This window comes from Vidua chalybeata, chromosome 2 (assembly GCF_026979565.1).
Source record: "Vidua chalybeata isolate OUT-0048 chromosome 2, bVidCha1 merged haplotype, whole genome shotgun sequence".
Classification (NCBI taxonomy): domain Eukaryota; kingdom Metazoa; phylum Chordata; class Aves; order Passeriformes; family Viduidae; genus Vidua; species Vidua chalybeata.
In genome coordinates this window covers 101347475-101368895 of record NC_071531.1, presented here as the reverse complement: position 1 = coordinate 101368895, position 21421 = coordinate 101347475, and the positions used below count along the sequence as shown (strand labels likewise).

General features: G+C 37.3%; 1 protein-coding gene across 1 annotated transcript in view; it reads left to right on the top strand.

The window, feature by feature from the left end:
* The window catches only part of DGKH (diacylglycerol kinase eta), a 149249-nt gene that overhangs the window by 64989 nt on the left and 62839 nt on the right, over window positions 1-21421 (top strand). The window contains exons 3-4 of the mRNA XM_053934309.1: window positions 15102-15212; window positions 17410-17490. Coding sequence (XP_053790284.1) covers window positions 15102-15212; window positions 17410-17490 — 192 coding nt within the window. The remainder of the gene's footprint in view (window positions 1-15101; window positions 15213-17409; window positions 17491-21421) is intronic.

The following is a 21421-nucleotide window of genomic DNA, read 5'->3' as shown; positions in this document are numbered from 1 at the left end:
TATTAACAAATTAGTTCCTAAGTGATAATATTATCTTATTTAATATTAATTAATATTTTGTTATTAAAAAAGGTAAAGTCATTCAGATAAAGTGAGATACATTGTATTGATTAACCAGGCAGTTGAAATTCTTGATTAAAAACCTCTCTTTTTTCAGAGAGAGTTAATGTGGCAAATAAGTTTCATGCTGTTGAATTTTGTTGGTAACTGCTGCTGCTACCCTCATTTGCCTGCTCCATCGTTTTTTGTCATGAGATACCTTGCCCCATTCTGAGCTTTTTTATTTCTTCCAGTGTTGACTTAATGAATCATCCTGACAGCAAAAAAGTTTGTTAGCTGGGGATTAAGGCAAACAGGAAGGTGATGCTTTTGCTTGGGGCTAAGAGTGACTGCACATTGGGTTACTGCTCAGCTATTACGCTTTTGTGTCAAACACTCCCATCGTGTGCACCAAATTTCAAGCCTGGGCAAGCCCTTAACAATACTTCTTTTGGCTTTAGCACTGTTCCCAGATTGTAGGAAGGCAGGAGTTTGACTTGGTAACGTATTACTTGCGAAAGCAGTGAGGGGAAAAATGGTTGGAGAGGAACAAGTCAGTGGGTTATAGTTCAGCTTGGCTTGGCAACTTCAAGACTCCTTTCTTTTCCTGTCTGTATTCTCTTGGCAAGCTCTGACTGTGTAACAGTGCTTTCAAATACATTTGGGACCCCTATATGTGTAAAAATAATTCATATTTGCAATGTGTTCTATTATATATAAAAAATAGAATATATGAGAGTAAAACAATAGAAAGCCTGTGAATCAATGTAGCTGGATAACAACAAAAGATAGGGCACAATCAGTTTGTTATGATGCTTAGCTGAGCTGTATCTTCTATGTACTTAGAGCTATTTATACAGCAAGGAACCATTTTCACCTTTTTTTCTCCTCTATTATGTTGTGTACAGTACAAATCTAATAAATTTTTATATAGTTATCTTTAAAAAGGCAAGTGAGTTTCACAAGACCAACTTTTTTGAGTTATTTATGATACTGGCTGATATAACTAAGGGAAAAAAAGACTGACCATAATTTACACTAAAAAAAAAAAGGAATTATCTTGTCCTCTAATAACAGTAAAGCCTGAGCATCCTCTTTCATGTAGAGAAAATTCAAAGATATATGTAAGAGCAGAAGCTATTAATCATATATAACTTAGCAACTTGCCTGAGCAAAAATCTTTACACTTCTGTAATTTAGCAGTTGAAAATGTCAACTTCCAGTAAATGACTGCCAAAGCTCTTCTATGTATGTTCTCACTAAATGTTAATTTGAGGCTGTTCTGGTTTTCTACAACAAAACCTGTGTGGAATGAAAGGATAACTTACCACACTTCCTTGAGTCTCAAAAATTTCAGATTTTGATACTGCAGTTGTCCACATGAATGTATGTTTTATAGTTAAAGTATTAATGCTATAAAGACTCAAAAACCTACTGCAGAAATGCACTTATTTTACCCAGCCTGAGTGCTTGCACTGCTGTGTGCTGCTGGGCTGCACTTGAGCATTGCATCACACTACTACCCCCACGTGGTCATTTGCTATAGAATAATTTTTATGAAAAGAAATGAAAGTTCTTGTCAATTACTTTAACTTAAAAGGTGGGGATAATTTTTAGAGGAACAATGTGGGGGCTTTTTATCTTAATATTTGTTTAAGACATTAGATGGATAGTATTGGGGAACTGCAAAACTCAGCATGTCTTCTCCTTTTCAGATAATAATGTGAAAAAATATTGCTTAGGAACTGTTTCCAACAGTTTTTATGGCTTCATGAGAGAAACAACACCTGGAAATTTCAGGCATAGATTCTAAAGCAATTTTAATAAGTTGTAAAACATAAACCGGAAGGTATACAAATAACATTGACATGAGATTTTCATTGGTATCAGCTATTCTGTATTATACTATTCCTATAATACTAAGCACAATATTTATTCTCAAAGTAGTTTTTATGTGCAGAAACAGTGTATGCATTGAAAGTGTCTGTGATATTCTGCTATGTGAAAGTGGAGTAAAAAACAAAAGTACTCAAGAAAGAGACTTCAAAAATGTTCATTGTTTCCTAGTAATTTCTTAGTGCAATTATAGAAGGTACTTTCTAGGATTAACTATAGTATTTGCCAACCATTGAGACCTGGACTGAACCTGCTGCATTTTTCATTAAGAAATTAGCATTGTGTACTATGCCAGGGCAGTTTTTGGAGAGGGATTTTTCTTCTGTCAGTTTCAAAAACCTGTCTCTATCTCCATTAAATACAAAAAGGTGGTTAGTGGTCATAATTTCTTATTCAAATCCTGATTTTTAGATAAGAATACATGAATCATTCTTAAGAGGTGTGAAAAAAAATCTGTATTAATATTATCCAACAGTTGTTCTGAAATAAACAGTGGTTTTCGTTTTTATTTTTTTGTTTTTTCCCCCATGTTTTACTGTTCATGTATTCATTTATACTCTAATTGGTCTCAGTTCATATGTTCTTATTTTTCATACTAGAGGAATTTTAGTGGAGTTTTAAAATTGGTTGTATTTTCATTTTTTTGTGGAACTTCTTCAGACAAGTGCTTAGAACCAGCTTCCAGCTATCCTTAGAACTGGAATGTTCTACTTTGATATAAAGTACATTTCCTCACTACTGGTAAGCAGTCTCCTGTTTAACAGTGGTGGGACTTGCTTATCCAGAAAGATGTCTGTACTCTTGATGGTGCACATTCTCTCTGTGGTTCAATATTGATCCTGTTTGCTTATTGAATATGTTTCTAGGTTGCTGAGTTAAACAGCTCAACTGAATTGTATGGTTTCAGGGATGCCATGTATCCAATAACAAATTCATGCAGAGACTCCAAATTATAGTTTTTCTCAATCATTGATTATTCATAATGAACACTGTTGTTCATATGAGTAGCTGTTGATTGTTCATAGCATATCTAAATGGCTGTTGTAAATTGGAGGATGTAGTCTCACACTGCAAGAGACCCTTGCTGATCTGTGTGTGACTTTTCCCATCATTATCAATGATGCTCGACTTAATAATCTTTTTATCCTTTGCCCTTCTTTTGTGCCAGTTCTGCCTAAAGAATCCTCTTTCTCATTTCACTCATATCACACCACCTTTCTCTCTCAAAAGTATATGTCTACTTTTGTCATACAAATAGTAATATAACTTTCGTTGGGCCTTAGTTTAAAACTGACATATTCCTTCCTCAGGGTGTTTTAGTAAATCTTTTTCATATCTGGATTACTTAAAGCTGCTCTTTGGGGTGGTAATTCCTTGTTTCATGCCCTGGACCGGATTCAGCCCATTTTTGATCCAAATATAAATGGTATCAAAAGGATGCTCTAAGTCACAGCAGGAGCATCTTGCCTTCGTATTTGGTGTTTAAGACAGCAGAAAGTAAAACTACTATATTCTTTAAAAAAACCTACTAACATACAAAGAAAACTGTTCCCTGCCTTCAGTCACTGTGGTTTATGTATCAGAATATTAAGTTTTAGTTATGTTTTTCATTAACCTATTGCCCCATTAGAGTCTTTAATAGTGGATTATAAGTAATAACAATTTTAAAAATGGTCTATATTGGAACTGTAAAAATGACAACAATAACCAGCTTAACTAGCAAGTTACAAAGTGTACAGATGGCTTAATTGTTTGAGAAGCATCTCTGGTGAGATGAAAAAGAAAAAGGGGAAAAAAAAAAAAAAAGCAGTATTAATCACACTTGTTCCCAGACTTTTTGCTGGTATAAGGCCATATCAGGAATCTGGTTGGAAGAATTGATTGGTAAGTTCAGGTGATTACTAAGGTGACTCAGAAATTGACTCTTGATATGGGTGCTTTGACTTTCATCCAGGTTTCTGTGATCAGCACCTCCATCTACTATCTGAAAACAATTAATAAACAGTACCTCTGTCAAAGGACATTTTCAACTAGTCTTTTTTTCTTAAAATATTCCACTTCAGGGGGTTTTCTAACAAGAAAAGTGTTATAAAAAGTAGTTTGAATTATTTTTCATGGAATTACAATAGCGTAAGACCACAATTACCTAGCTTCACTTTTGGAACCTGGCTAATTTACAGGAGAGTGAGGATCATCCTGTAGTTTTAAAATTTTTATCATATAGCTTCGATCTGATTAATATATTTTAAATTTTTTTTTAGCTGGTTTTCTATAGCTTTCTCTGTATGTGGAGAAAGTTCTAATGTATCTCAGCCTCCAGTTCAAAGATAATGGGATGCTCTGGCTCAGAAGTTTTGGTGGGTTTAGTGCTTGGGAGACCTGCCCTGTCTTTCTGCTCCAAATTGCTGGTCCCAAGGCATGCATGTTGTGCATCAATCATTGCAGCATCTAAGGGTATTGTCACAGCTAAAACTTAACTATTGTTGTCTGCTTGACCTGAAACACTTAACAGTGGCTGCACTCTCTCCATGACTGTCACAGCGTAGGAAAAAGCAAGATTTTCTAGGGTGTATCTCTCAAAGTCCTTCAGCTCTTGTTGCGGGGAAAAGATAGCAACTCCAGTTGTTCCTTAAGTACTTAGTGCTTAGAAATGGGATGAATCTCAGAACTTTATTGTACCTGTATTAAACACAAGTAAACAATTATGAGGATAAAAGTATTTTAAGCAGAATAGAGTAGATACCAAAGAAACATGATCAGGAAATCTTAGTGGAAATCTGATTAACCATATCTATTTAAAAAAAAAAAATTCCATGCTTTTCACATTTATGTGAAAGGCCAGTAAAATAAATAGGATACTTGATCTGCATTCCAGAAGAGAGTAGATCTTCTCACTAATAAATGCTGTTGAAGATGGTGTGAGAAACTTCATTAAGAAGTTTCAGAGCATGTATACCTCTAGGGCTGTACTAAGCTTAATCTTAGTACATAACAGGATAGAAGACTTCCATAACATGCATCCTTTGTGGAAAACAATTTTCTATTGTTGTTCTGTTTAAAAATACTTCTAGATGTAAATTTGGTTTGGGCATTGATTGGTTGATTGTGAATTACTTTGGTCAAAAAGCAGAACAACCTTATTACTCATTTAATGGCTGTGTGTTCATATTATTTTCTCCTGCTGAAAAGCTAGTGTGATTTTAACAAAAGAAAGTTGGAATGTACCAAGTAGAGAACCATAACCATTGTCCTGTCGAGTGCTTTGTCATTAAAAAGTACTGTGAGATAGTAAGAGCCTTTGAATTAATTTATTGATGCTTTACATCTGCATCATTGTCCTACCAAAGCACTTCATGAGTTTAAAGGGCAAAAAGAAAAGTTTACACAAGGAAATCAGTTTTAGTGGTAAAGAACCTCTGTAACTGAGGGCTTTACGAACATCTTAGGAAAATATCTTCTGGGAATAGTTCAAGGATAGCTGACAAAGACAGATAAAGACTTCATTCAAATAGAAACAAAAGAAGGGCGGTGTATTTTTGTAATGACAGATCATGTGAAAACTCAAATTTTACAGCCTGCATTATCCTGTCTAGGGATTCTATGATTGGAAACTGAACATGTGAAGATTATCTTTACAGAAGCAGTGAATGCAGGCTTATGAGATGCTGTGTCCAGCTGTGTCACTTTTGTGCTCTGCAATTCTTGTTGCATGGAATCATAGAATAGTGGTGGGTGTTCAAAGGGACCTTAAAGATCTTCTGCTTTCAATCCCCTTGCCATGGGCAGGGACACCTTTCACTAGACCAGGTTGCTCAAAGCCCCATGTGTTCAAACCTGGCCTTGAACACTGCCAGGGATGGGAAATCTACAACTTCTTTGGGCAACCTGTTCCAGTGTCTCAGCACCCTCACAGTAAAGAACTTCCTCCTTTTATCTAATCTAAATCTACCCTGTTTCAGTTTCAAGCCATTCCCCCTTGTCTGCCATGTCCCTACACTACATGCCTAAAAAGTCTCTCTTTCATAAGCTTCCTTTAAATACTGAAACTTATAAGCACAGGTAATAAGCTGTTTCCTAAATTTATAATGGTTCAGTAGGTACACATGTAATATTTATATGTAGCTGCATAAACAAGTGAATGTATCAGCATAATGTCTCTGGTTGCAGAAGACATTAGGTTAGTGGCCTGGAAGTAAACTTAAGATCTGTTTGGCACTTATTCAGTGCTACATCACAAACTTTAATTTTCTCCAGAATATACCAAGCTATAAAATACTAAATTTAATAACTGCAAAAGAATTAAAATACAGTAACTGGGACTGGAATATCTAGTGCCAATTTGGCCTCCAGACATTGTCTAGAACTCGTAGTTTTTCACAGAAGAAAATCTGCATTGGAAAAAAATTGTGCAAGGTGTAGGTTCCTCAGTAATATTTGTAAGGAATTCTAGGAAAAGCAGTCTTAGAAAAAAAAGGTGCAGTTTTGCTCCAAGGGCTTTCACATTTAGAACTAACAGAAATTAAAGACAGAGAGAATTAATTTGTCATAGTCCTACAGTCTTAAAAGCAGTGTAATGCATGAGTGAACAGGACACTTATGAAAAAACTTACATAAAAAGGAAGCGTACAAAAACTAGAAGCAATGACATGTGACCCAGAAGGAATTTAGAGAAACAGTCATGTGTGGGTGGGATTAGGAATGCCAAAGCCCACCTGCACTAGAGTCTAGCAAGGGATGTGAAGGTCAGTGAGCAGGTCTTCTACAGGTACATCGGTAGAAGGAGGAATAGTGGGGCAAACTCATGGCTGTTGCTAAATGAGGCACAGGACCAGGTAATAAAGACATGAAAGAAGCCAAATTACTCAGTGCCTACTTTACCTTGGCCTTTACTGTTCACTCCAGCCCTCTGAAATCCCAGGTGCCTGTGACCAGCTGGAAAGTGGTGGAAGGTGAAGGAACATCAAGTTTTGGAACCCTTAAACTGCATGAACACAAGTCCAGTGGTCCTCCTGGGCTACATAGCTCAGTGCTGAGGGAGCTGCTTGATGGCATTGCAAGGGCATTCTCCATTACCTTTCCAAGGTCATAGCTACTAGGGGAGGTTCCTGAGCACTGGAAAATAACAAATGTCACTCATATTCAAGAAAAGGAAGAAGGAGGATCTGGGGAATTACAGACCAGCTGCCTCATCTCTGTTCCTTGGAAGGTGATGGAGCAAATGTGTGGTGATTAGTGGCACTAAGTTAAGTTAGAGGTCAGTCACTACTGGTTTACCCCTGGGGTTGTTACTGGGGTCAGTGCTGTGTAACATCTCCACTAAGGCCTGGATGATAATGCAGGGTGTAGCTGCAGAGTGTATGGGCAGTACAAAATGAAGAGAAATGTCTGATGTGCCAGATGGCTGTGCTCCCATTCAGAGAGGGACAGGCTGCAGGAATAGGCCAACATAAACCCCATGAAGTTCAAAAAAGGCAATGTCTTACATTTGAGGAGGAAGAATCCTATCCCACTGTAGCAGTGGGCAGGCTGGCTGACTGATTGGAAAGCAGTGTGGCAGAGTGGATTGGAAAGCAGTGTGCTTATGGGACAATGAAGACCAACAGGATGCTGGGCTGTGTTTGGGAGAATTGCCAGCAGGTCAAGGGAGATGATCTTCTACTCATCCCTGGTGAGACACACCCAGATTGCTGTCCCCAGTTCTGGGCTGCTCAGTACAAGTCAGACATGACCATGCTGGAGAGAGTCCGGTGGCAGGCCACAGCGATGATTAAGAGGCTGGAGCATCTTTGATATGACAAGAGATTGAGAGATCTGTGACTGCTTATCCTGAAGAAGAGAAGGCTGAAAGGGATCATATGAATAAATACAAATATCTGAGGAGTGTAAGGAAAACAGTCAGGCTCAGTGGTACCCAGTGACAGGACAAGAGGCAATGGGCACAGATTGAAATACAGAAACCAAAACATTTAAACACAAGAAAAATGCTATTTTTGACTTTTTTTTTTTTTTACCCTCCCTCTTTTGAGGGTGATTAAACACTGAGACAGGTTGAACATTTGCCTGGGAAAGTTGTGGAATCTCTGCCTTTGGAGATACTCAGATATATGTATGGAGATACATAGATATCCTTGGGTGACTCCAGGTGACTGCTTTGTGAGATGGGCTGGACTATACGGATCTCCAAAGATCCTCTCCAGCCTCAACTGTTCTGTGATTCTGCAACAGCCATGTTCCTTAATTGTAAATATATTGAACCTGAACCGACAGTACCAGCATTAGTTAGAGTACAAGTATTTAGAAAGTTCTGTGCTATGTCATGTCTCAAAATGCAGTTTTTTGTCCTGCAGCTTTGTTTACAAGTCTGTGTTTTTTCTTTCCTATAATTCTCATCTGTAAGAATAGGAATTGTTAATGACTTTATAGTTTCACTTTTATTACTTCTGAAGTCGTGATCCTTAAAAAAACCATTTATGAAGATTTTTGATTAAAATTAAATGCCACCTCTGCAGTTGAGAGAATCTAGATTATTCTGGTAAAGGAAAAAATCTCTCCAACTGAATGCTTTGACTCTTTTGAGTTTTATTTTTTATATTTTTTATTCATGAAATATGCACCATCTATATTCTTGTGTCTCAAAACCAGTTAGACTTAGTTGGTTTAAATCCCTCTGCTCAGAGCATGTGTAATTTAAAAGGAACAACTACTGAAACTCCAAATAGTAGCGGTGAAATACTGCTCAAAGTTAGCTGAGTTGTGTTACAGCACCAAAACTCTTAAATCTTTGGCACTCTGTTGCAGTCCTATGAAATGTTTTATCCTTTTTCAGTGAATTGCAGCTGTTTCGTGCCCTGATTAATGAGAACAGAGAGTGAGAGCAACATGCTGTACATGAGTGGAAATTAGGAGTTTAAATACTTGAACTGCAGATAAAGTTTCTTCTCCATTCTCAATCTAGTATCAACTTTATATCTAAAATAGGATATTTGTTTCTTTTTTATTTTTTTAATTACAAGTGTAATGTTGTATCCTAATATGGCAATATCTTACTCATATTTGTTACGCGCAACAACCTCTATTTTTAAATCAGTCTGCTAATTGCATTTCATATTGCTACTAAGATATTTTTATTATAGTAATTTATGATGGTAATTTCATATTTACTTCATGTCTTACTGCATTACCATATGTTCCAACTAGAAGAAGCTGAAAGCTTTTTTTAAATTATTATTTATTTTAACAATAGTAGTGCAAAAATCTGTTTCCTTAGCATAGGCTGGAAGGGATCATGAAGGGAAAACAAGGTTGAGGAAGAAGGGCACTGCAAAGCTGTATAATTGCATCTATTTGTATTAGAGTTTTACTTAGGCTGGAGTCCATCCACATAAATGACCCCAAAATATGGAGTATAAGAATAACTTTGAAGAAATGTAGTGTTTATTATTACACAGAAATGGTGGTGCTTAATCATAAGTTAGTGTTTTGGTGGGGTGTGTGGCTGGCTTTCATTCTGAGATTTTGGAAAGCTGTTTTCTCACAGCTAGCTGGTCTGTTTTTTTTCTTTAATAGGACAGGGATAACTGTCATCAACAGTGACAGACCGAGCATGTGCAGCTTGCTGCAGTTTGTGGTTTCTGTCACTGATGTAACCTGGAGGATGTGTTAGCAGCAACAGCCTGGGGCATCTCAGCTGAGGCAAGTGTTGTGCTTTAGGCACCCCATGATACAGCTCCGCTTGCTGCACTGAGCTACCAGTTCTTGGTGGTACTTGTTTTATTAAGATTTTCTTGATATTAAAAAATGTTGATTCATCAACATACTGATTTTCAAATTTATTTTGGTGATTTTTAGCTTTTTAAATTCATAGATTTATTGTTTAGTTTTAATTTTTGAATGTTAGGCTCCCTTCACTGTGAACAGGAGCCTTCAATAAAAATGTAACCTTGCAATAAGCTGCTGCTGAAATTTTTATTCTTGGTAGATAAAATCTATTTTTATTTTGACATAACTAATGAAAAATCTGTCAGCCTAAGTGACAGTAATAGAATCTGCTATACAGAGATTGTCAAGAAAATCACAGGCTTGGAGTTCCCGAGTCATAATTTTAATATAAATCAAGTGTTTGATTGTCACATTTTTAATAATAAAAATAATTTTCAATCCACTGAACACATGGAATATTTTAAGGGGCTCTGAGTTACTATGAGCTGTGAGATTTTACCTTGTAAAGTAATGAAGGCACTGTCTGCCTAAAGCCATACCTATGCAGATGTTAAAAATGTTCCAATACTGAAAAGAAAGGGGTTGGTTTTATTCTGGAACTAAACTTGGCAAAGTCACAGGAAGAGGAAGTATTACAGGAGAGAGTTAATATCAAAGAGTATCATCATATCATCTCTCTTTCTTTCTTTTCTTTTCTTTAATTGCCTGGTCTGTCAAGAATCCAAATACTCGCTGTTATGGTAAATGAAGGCCTAGGCCCACTTGCAAATACAAACATCAGACTTGAAAGCAAAAGAGATGCTGTCTACATGACAGTAGAAGCTCAACCTGTGACATTTTTTGCTTGGTTGCACAATGATCCACTTTCAGCAGTGGAATAGAAAAGGCTGTTCAGGAGCAGCACGTGAGTCTGGTGGCCATGCATTCCCATGGTACTTCCTCATGGCAAATTAAAGGGACCTCATACAGCTACACTGTTCTTGAATTTTTCTATTCTCTTCTTTTTTGTGCTTCTGATGCTGTCTGCCTGTACAATCTCTTGTGACAGCAAGCTTCATAAAATCACTACCTGCTATGTAAAGATGTGCTACTTTTTATCTTTGTTAAGCTCATCTCAATATAGTTTTGTCACATTCCTCGTTATAATGTTGTGGGCTTTGGTGAGCTATGGTTCTGCAGTCACCTTACTTTTCCTTAATGCTTTTTAAAACATTGTTCATATCACCCCCTTGGTCTTCTACTCTTCAATCTCTCTTGTTGTGAGGCAGCTACTGTTCTGTGAATCTTTTGTGTTGTCCATCTCTGTACCTTCTCTTAACCCCATTTCATGAGTTAAAGAGAGCAGGACTGTCTGACACAACAGTGTTATAGAGCAGCAAAATTATATTCTGTCTTGGGTTTGTTGCTTTTCTAAGTGATAGGCAAAATTGCATGGCATTTCTGGATGTGGTTGAGCTTAGAGAACTGTGACTCACAGATCTCTTCTTTACTCAAAGTTGATGTGAGAATGTTAATGAGGTTTAGCTTTTTCCTTGAAACAACTTTCAGTTCGCAACATGCCTCTTTTCCCAGTTTAGTTCTAATAACACATCTTCAGTATTCTTTGGTAGGAAGCCTTGTCAAATTTATCTACTTGCTTTTCTCTACACCTCCTGAACACATGGTAAGGGCAGTATTTTCCTCCACAAAAGCTCTGTTGACTTTTTCTGGTTGTATTGCTCATTCTTTTGTATGGACTCTACTGTCCTATCAGGAGTGAATGTTAGTATCAGTGGTCCTTTTGGGACCTTCTAGGCTCCCAGGTCAATGCCACCTGGCCCATGTGACACACTGATTTGGCTGGTCTTGTACTTTCCTACATGCCCTCCATGTCGATGCAGCTGTTTTGATGTTGTGGAGAACATGCTGTGTGAGATACCACCTCTTCATCTTCATTGGTAAAGACAGATGCTGAGGATTTGATGAGCTTCTTTCCTATGGCCTTCTTATCCTTGGGTACCCTTTTCACAATTCTGTTGGAAAATGATCCTGCCAACCTGCTAGCTGTGTTTCATCTTTCAAAGTTTTAAGAACATTTTAGTCTCAGCATGAGCATCTGTTGCAAGGTTATCTTAAAATTCTTCTTCACGCTCCTAATTTCCTGTTTGCATCTGACTGCCCTGTTTTATGGCCTTCCTATTCTCATTTTCATCTCCGTCAGTTTCAGAAATTTCCTCATGTTCTCTTATTCACTCTCCTGACACATTTTGTGCAGCATGTCCACTTATTTACATGAAAAGAAGTAGAGGGTAGACTTTAATCATTTAGTGTTTTAGTTTGTAGTTGCCAATAATGAGTCCACAATTAATTAATATTTTCTAAATTCAGAATATTTTCTCCTTTCTTTCTGTCTTTCTGGCAGCAGTGGAAGTAAAAAAAATTACCTTTGCAGAAATATGGGGCTTTACAAAGTGGGTGAATTAGAAGTAAGGCAGTGCGGTTGGATTCCTTTGAAATAAAAACAGTTAGTTTGACTTTTCAGGTATTATATACTGGACATTTTAAAATCTGCTGATACAAAAGAGGATGTTTCTCACTTTTAGTGACCCAAATACCCACAATTTTTTTTTTTTTTTTTGTCATTGAGATTTTGGAGATGCAGAGTTGCATTTGACATTCTTTGATAATTGAACACATATGTACTCATTAATTTTATGAAAAAAGGCTGTGGATATATATATCCACAGTGGAACACTATGATGTTGTGATTGTAATATTGTCAATCATTTTTTTTACTAATGACTAAAATAGTAAAGATTGTTAGGGATTCTATTCTGTTCTAATTATACTCCTATACTTCTGGAGGGACATTGTACTACTAGATGACACGAGATGCAGGATAGGGAAGTTGAGAGGTTTTGGCAAGCTGAGAGGTAGTTCTGTAAAACTGAGAAGCAGTGTAGGATTGTGGGATCTGTACTTCTTGTTTCTCTTAAATTACAGTAGGAAAGAAGTTAATGTAATTGGAGTGATTATTGCTTATGCTTCAGATTTAATGTCCAGCTGGGATTAATTATAAAAAGGCTTCTCAGAACAGTGAGATCTTGGAGCACTGTCTTAATTACCATGGGGAGAAGAAAAAGAACTACTTTCTTAAGGTGCAGTTATAGCCTGATCATTGCTTTTGAAAAACTTAACATGACCTGTGTGTAGGCAATAATGAGGACCCAAATTCAGCAACCTGGGAGGTCCCTTCCAATCTCAAATTACTGGAAATGCTCTTACTTGGTATAGACTCAGGAAAGCATTATTAGCAGATTCTTAATGACTCATTGGCAGATGGAATTTTAAATATTTTAGAGTCTAAATAAAGTTAATTAAGGGTTTTGGGATAAAGCTTTGTGCACAGTTTTGATGCCTGCAGCCATGGATTTTTCTATTTAAGATGGTCAAATCTCAGCCCAATATAGTTATTTGTGGTAAAATGTAAATTTCATGTATGTACTTCATTAAGTACTTCTACTTCTTGGGTAAATGTTTACCAGATTTTTTAAAAACATTTGATGCAAAAATAAATTATGTAGAGCCTGCAAGGTTATTTACTGCCAGGTTTAGGAGGCTAATTTCAAATGGCTGACTTGCAAAATAGATTTAATTTTGAAGGTTTCTTGTTAGAGATATTGGTGTTTAAGGAGTAAGTAGAAATAGGAGACAATGGTTTAGTAGGGATAAAAATGACAAGCAAGAGTTAACTAATTCTTTAGTAAGTAATACATCAGGGTTTAGGGAGTGTTATGGTTTTTTTTAACACAGTTTAAGATTCCCAAAAGTATTAAGCATAATATATGTTCTGTGTCTCCTAGTATACCTAGTGTGCTTTAGGGATTTCCTTCCATTTTGGAAATTTTCCCAGTAAGTCAGTGTCATTAATGTGGAGTACCATTTCCTTGGAACTGAATTTCTCTAGTCTTAACATTTTCTGACCCTTGAGAAACACACAAGTCATCTGCTCCCATCCTTGTGATGAGCTTCCAAAATCTCAGAGTGCAATATGAAGCACAGGTGCTGCATGGCTACAGCAGACAGCTTTGAAGAAGTGCATGTATTTGCTAACTGATTAAATCTATTTATATAATGGAAAACTAGCTTATTTTGGGGTCTGGTCAGAAACTTGAAAAATGTCTTAAAATGGTGTGTAGTGAGCAGACCCTTGCAATTTCTACTGGGAATTGCTGTCCCTTTGCTAGGGCAGGAGGGCTGAGACTGAATCCGCTGGTCCAGGCTGTTGGCATGTGAAGCAAACTGTGACAAATGTAAACTTTCATCTGCAATGTTTGATTGGAGAGGGCTGTTTTTTTTTTTTGAGAGCATTAATTCAATTGCTTTATGATCATAGGACCACATTTTTGGTTTGTGACGTTAGGACTATCTAAATGAAGGGTGGCATGTCTATACATAACAGCAATGTTTCTCACTTCAAGGAAATGGTAGGAACAGTAAAGTGCTTTCTGCTTTTTCTGTGTTTTTATTACTTGCATTAAAGCTCAAGAGAATTTAGCATCTGATAATAGAAGATGTTTATAAACTTTAGGTCAGGTCTTGGTTAAGTTTCGAGAAGCTCTAGAATAACTTCAAATGATGTTTGTCCCACATTATCTAGAATGGTATTATAAGATTCTTATCACGTTATTACATTACAAATGGGAAATATTCTGGAAATAGTAATTTTGTAATATAATATCCAAACATACTTGCTTTTTCTCATACCTCTTGTGTGCTTCAACGCTGAAGAAAATTTGAGACCTGTGCAATTTGTATTCTGTGTTCATGTTGTTTTGTCTGATTAAGTGGAGAGTTTCTGTAATCGGATGAATCCCACACACAGAGGTACAAACAGCAAACACCTTTAAAATACACTGCCTCTTACTCATTTCAAAAAATGGGATTTATATAGACAGGATTCAGTATGCAATGGAAAGGTTTGGATCAGTGAGTCATTTTTGCCTAAAAAGATTTGCATGGTAAAAATATCCCTATCTCTTACTGTTCTCACACTTTCCAGATAATAATTATCTCTAATGATTAGCTGATTTCATGCTGAAGGCTTCAGTTCAGCAACACTCTCAATGTCTTGCATGACTTGCATCAAACTGGATTATTCCCTCTATATTAAAGTAATTTTTGTGCTTGAATCAGACACATTTAAGTAAGCCTGTTGAATTAGTATCTGTGTGGAAATTGTTTTTCTCCTCAACATAATCAGTTTTGGAACTGGAAATGACCTTCTGCTGATGGTTTTAGTATTTTTTTTTTCCAAGTTGTGCCACCATCAGTTGTTGCTCACTTTAATGTGAATAAATAAAGTTTAAATTCAGTTATATTGAAGTACAACATAAATTTTAAAAAGCGTAACTTTAATCTGTATGTGCAGCTGTTTCTACATGTATCTATATTTTAATATTTTTCAGACAAGTATAAAAGAAGGATTACTACTGAAGCAAACCAGCTCTTTTCAGAGGTGGAAAAAGCGTTATTTCAAACTTCGAGGTCGTACCCTTTACTATGCTAAGGATTCAAAGGTAATTCTGTGCTATTAGTGTCTAATGCCATTTACTTGTGACTTCAGTTTTGTTTACATTTTAAATACATTTAATAAGTTTAATAATAATAATTATTTAATTATTTGTTCACAGTTGTTTTATGTAAAAACTGCTGTATATAGGATGTAGTAGGTTAAATTAAGGAAGATTGGTATTTTCTCTTGATTTTTTTCATATAAAGCTTATCTCAGTTATTTTAACTTTTTTGTCTATTCAGACAAATAATAAAGTCATTTTAAGAAGTTCTGGGGTTTTTTGTGGCTCTCAGACAGTCAAAAAAAGTAAAAACTGGATAATGCTTAGAAGTTATCACTATGGCTGCATTCTATTAAAACACTTCTGCTCTGATGCCCATAGAAATAGCTATGTGAAATCAAGATAGGTTGATTTTCTGCCAAAACTGATATATAAGGGAAAAAGCTGTTTCCCATCTATTGAATTTTTTTGGTGGGAGAATTGGGGGTGGGCAGAGGGGAATACTTATCTTCTCTTTGAAAGGCATTTCCTTCCTCCCTCCCAAGGCTGGGGCCAAGAACATTTTGGCTGACTCAGATTGTGCTGTTTCGTAGCTGTGGGTGTTACTCTCCTTTACCCTTGTGGGCTTGCAGCATCTCATGGGAGCTGTAGGTGAGGTGCTTCAGGTCTCCATCATCTTCTGTAGCCTTGTTTTCTCAACAAAACTCTTAGTAAAGGCACAGAGATCTCTCCTTGTGGGACTGTAGGACTGCAGCTGCACGGTGCCCTGTTGTGTGGGTATAATGAATCAAGGAAAGCACCCCTGCTCCAGGGAGCCCAGCACTTCAGGACCTCTGTTGTCAAACCTTTCAGCACTTGGTGAGACCATGAGCAGTTTATATAAAAGATAAGCATGGCAGATAAGAGCTCTGAGAAGGGCAACCTCAAATCACAGTATGATGCTGAGATGTTTTAAAAATGTGAGCCTACCCTGTAAAATGAGGAATATGGGATATTTTGTCTCTCATTTGGTCTCACTCCAACAGGTCTGTGCCCTTGCTATCTTGGGAACCACAGAACTGCTGTAGCATGTCCAGAGGAGAGATCCAAAGATGAGCAGAGGGCTGGAGCACCTCTCTTGTGAAGACAGACTGACAGATCTGGGACCTTGTAGCAGCCTTCTATTACTTAGAAGGGGTACAAGGGAGCTGGAGAGGGGCTTTTTACAAGGGCACGTGGTCATAGGACAAGGGGGAATGACTTTAAAGTGAAAGAGGATCCATAATATCCATATTTGGATATTAGGTAGGAAGATACTCTTTACTGTGAGGGTGGTGAGACTCTGGCACAGGCTGCTCAGAGAAGCTGTGAATGCCCCATCCCTGGAAATGTTCAAGGCCAGGTTGGGTGGGGCTTTGAGCAACCTGGACCATGGCAAGGGGTTTGGAGGTAGATGACCTTTAAGGTACCTTCCAACTAAAATCACTCTGTAATTATATGATAAAGATGAGAAAAGAAGGTGTTATGAGAAGGCAATTGTGCCAATACTCAAAGGCATGCTGAAACTTCCCCAATATTGATTCTTCTTCCAGTGGTGTGGAAGAGGACAAACATGGTAGGGATTTTTGTTGGACTGCTCTGTGCTACAAAACCCATCATGAGCGTAACAGAACCTAATTGATGCTTTGCCACAGGCTGGAGTGTTTGGAGTAGACATAAATTCCTTTTGTTTGAACATCAGACAAAGGAGTGGAGAGGATCAGTTCAGCCCTTTGAGATGCATCTTCTCATATGGATACTATATCACAGCTTCCTTACATGACTTAAGGGTTCCATCCTAAAACTGAATAATTAATTTACATTTTACTGTGTGAGAATGTCTTTCCTCTGACATTGCATTTATGCTGCACAGTAGACACTCTAAAGCTTCATCAATGTAAGAAAACCCCCTTCTTTTAAAAGAGGTTTTAAAGCAATATAATTATTGAGCCCTTTTTTATGCTCTCATGTACCACTTAGAATAGCAAGTAGGACTGTGTTTAGGGGCCAGTTATGAAATTTTATCACATCATCAGTGTGTTCTATTTTTTTCACTACTTTTATTTTCTATTTTTATTTTTTAGTCGGAATAGATGCAATGAAATTAAAGCACATTTTGCAAGCATAGGTGGAAGTGGACTCAGACTTAATTTAATGCTTCTATGTTCTTTTCCCTTCACAGTCTCTAATATTTGATGAAGTTGACCTGTCAGATGCCAGCGTAGCTGAATCAAGCACAAAAAATGTCAACAACAGCTTCACGGTATGGAACAATTTTAACACTGTTTTCGAAGGCTGTGAATAGACTGTTACTAAGAAAATCAAGGATCCTCATAATTGCTTATTTTCCTCTGTTTGGAAATAAAATGTCTTTTTTTTGGAAATGATTTAATGTATGAGAACAATACCACATCAGCTATAGAACATTTTATTTCAGTGAGCAGAAATGTGAGATAACAGTTTTTTCAAAAGATGATGATAGAAGGCCTTAAAAATACAAGATTAAGTATTTAGTGCTTATTATGGGTTTGTGCCATAGTTTCTCTTTGAGGTGACTTGCTGAATTAAATCAAATGTAATTGTGTTTTTGTTTTAATTTTCTTAACATAACATTTTTGGTTTCTTCCCATATTGAAATATATTTTATTTTTTACCGCAAATCATACCCATATATATTTCTAAGTCACATGGAAAAGCTGTCCCTACAGTTGCACCTTGATTCTGACACTGGTGTAAGAACGTAGAGTATTGATAAGTCCCTACTTCTGTAAGTTCACAGGTTTTTTACACAAATGATCCTTCATTTGTTGTTCAACTGTCTGTTAGAACTAAGTGATAATGTCTGGCACAGTTCCTCTGCTGATTCTTAACTTCTGGAAAAAAAGATCTTGAACATGAGCTAGTTATGAGGAATACCATTGGTGAAGTCCTTTCGAAGGATATCTTGAGATGTCCCACTTACTGTAATGGCTTCATTTTCCTTAACTGCATGTCTCTATTAAAAAGGTTAATTTTTAATTTTCCTGATGTTTTTAATTCCCCAGGTGACCCATATTAGTCCATATTACCAGTCTTGGTTTTTCTTCTCCAAAGCAGTTAAATGCAAGCCTCATGAGAGGTCCATAGTTTCTCCTTGCTGTGGTACCTCCCAGGCAGCTGCTGAAGCAGTCAGAGCACTTCAAAGATGTGCTTGTGTTGGCCTTGGCAGGCCAGTGTGTTCTGTCAGTCTAAGCTGCTTTACTGGCTAAGAATGCAATTAAAAAGATTACTTTGACAGAAGGCCTCAGGTGAGGTGGTGAGTGTGTAAGGTACTAGCCTGTCTTTTGGAAAGGTTCTTTCTGTTGCCCAGAAGTTCTGCTTCTTCAGAAAAGTGGGATGCTTGGGCTTTTTGCCTTTCCCCCCCTGCCCCCCCCCCTTTTTTTTTCCTCTTGTTCTATATTTGGTGTTTTGGTGTCCTTTGTAATCCTTTAGGCCCATTGAACATCTCATTCTTCACCAAAAGCATGTTTTCCTTCTAGTATCAAGACTTCTGGGGAAGACAGTAGTGAAAAGAAGAAATCTCTGGCTACAGCTTTAACAGCTTCAGAGACACTGTTTATTTTCATGTCCTGGGTACTTTAGGGCAAACAGTGTTTTCTCTAAAGAGTCCTCAAATTCATTTTGAAAAATTATTTGGATGTAAAGCTCTCCTGGATTGAAGAGTTGTCTGATTTGACTGTGAAATATGGTAATAGTTGTCATCTTGCTTAATCTTTTGGCTTCCTTCTCTGTGTTTGCCTAACCCAGTCTCCCAGCAACACAGCTCTGTGGAGTGAGGCATCTCTGACCTCGCCTGCACTGGGATGGACTCAGGGGCTGGGGGTGGAGTGGGTGGTTAGCTCTCCAGCAATATTCCTTATAAATAAACTTTTTTTTGCCTTTTTATTTTCTTCCATCTTAAAAAGGTAATTCTGCCTTTCTTAAAATTATAGGTCTTTTTATTTATGTTCTATGTGATCTATTAGCGTTCTCTTTGTTACAAAAAAGTAAGAATGTAATCCTTAACTTTAGCCTTCTCTAGTTAATGTACTCCTCTTGCTTCTTTGTCTCAGTAGATAATATTTTTCACACAAACTGACGTAGATGGAATATACACCAAATGACAATTTTTCCAGGAAAATGCACCTTTAAAAAAAATAATTTAATTTTTTTTTAATTTGTCATTTCACTTAAATCCCACCCTCTCCCCTCAGTTTCCCACCCCCAGCTTGTAGAAATTACTGCTTTGCCTTCTTTTGCCCTCTCTAGTTTGTCTGTTTGAAGACAGAGGTGTGTGTGTCAAGTTTTTCCATGATCTTTTTTTGGATAAAACTCAAGTCCTAAAATTAGTCATAACACACAGATTTAAGGTTGAGTTTATTTGTAATGCACAAGCTTGCAGAATATTTTAGGTAACCAAATACCACTGTTCACCAGAATTACTTTTGCTATCTTTCTGCAAACAAGTTGAGGTTAAAGGGAAATTTGAGGTACGTAATTAAAATACAGAGATGCTGCTAATTAAAATACAGAGATGATAAACTTTAATCAGTTCATTTGTTTCATTTTTTTCCTTACTGCTGATGATATTACCTTTCAGTGAACGATCATCTCACTTCTAGCAATTAGTTTCTAGTGCACAACCTTTCCTTTTAAGAGTTTATAAGTGTTTTGTAGTTCTGAGCATCCTTACCTAGAGGTTAATAGGTTACCTAGAAGGAAAGGTGTCCCTTGACTTCAGAGCCTTTACATAAGACACTCAAGGCTGGATTCTTCCCACTGCCTTGTTAGGTACCAGTGTCCCAAGTCTATGGGAAGAGAGAGAAGAGGTTCCAGCAGCCAGTGAGAGATTTGCATCACCCTCTCCATCAGGCACATCAGGAGCCTAGGGGGATTTTGCTCAGCCCGTGGCCAGTTCATTGGCATGGGTGAGTGCTGAGTCCCCATAGTGATATTGGGCACTCTGCAGAACATGTTTTTCCCCAGAACTTTGCTTCTGCTTGCAGGGTGGCTTATGTTGTCTCAGCACAGCCAGAAGAGTGCAGTTGCTCAGCATGTTACCCCTTTGGGGAGGCTCCTGGGATGAATCAGTCTCCCACCCCTATTGCACAGAAGCAGATGGGACGGGGCAGTGACCAATTCTGCTGAGTGCTGTAATTCCTTGTGCATTTAGGTTTGCAGGGATGGAAGCTGGCTTGTTGATACCTCGAGTGCATTTAGAAAAACCCTCTTTATTGTTCTCAAAACGAGACTCGAGACCGAATGGGGCTGAAGAGTGTTCTCTGGTGTGCAGGTGTGGGCTTGTAGAGCAGTGGTGGTGTGCTTTTGTTCTAACAGGTATAAAGAATGGGAATTTTAAATATGAAAAGGATTCTTGAACAGGCATATTCAGATAATGAAGTTCCTCTAGGCAACAAAGATGATTATGGATTGTGCTTTGAAAGGAAATTATCTTAGGTGAAATTTGGGCTTAAGTTTCTACTTCTGCTTTGATTTGATGCTGAGGAACGGATGCACATTGCTGAGGAAAAAAATCTATAGATGTTAAGCAGGCTGCCCCTCAGTAGTTGAGCCACATGGTAGTATGAAATGCTCTGGGTTACTATAAATCTGTGCTAGAGTCTCATGTTCAATGCCAGGCTTCATGTGGCAGCACCTGTATTTTAATCCATCCAAACTTTTGTTTGAAACTCTTAACTCAGTTATGGGTTTCTTGATGGTAAATATAATGGAGATAATAATATGAAAAAATACTGGGTTTGAGGCACTATTTGTATAGCTGACTTTATCTAATTGCATCTAAGAGTAACAAAGGAAATAATTTCTCTGTCATTCTGGAAGGTCCCCTCCAGGAATATGAGTTAACATACTATATACTACTCAGGATGGAGATTCAGCTTGTCCTAACTTCTGGGTGGGACTTCTGGGTGGGTATCTAAAAGATACCTAAATTTAGGTATCTAAAAGAAAATTAATAGGTCTTTAAAGCATATTTCTGTAATTGCTCAGTTCAGTTTAGACTCCAATGGTTATTAACTGATTTTCCCTTAGCTATAATAGCAGCTTTGTCATCCAGGGCACCTAAAATGTAAGACCTTGCTTTCAGCTTTCTGAATCAGGTGCTGAATCAAGTGCTTTTTGTTGAATATGCGTCTTCTGAAAGTTGTCATCTTGAG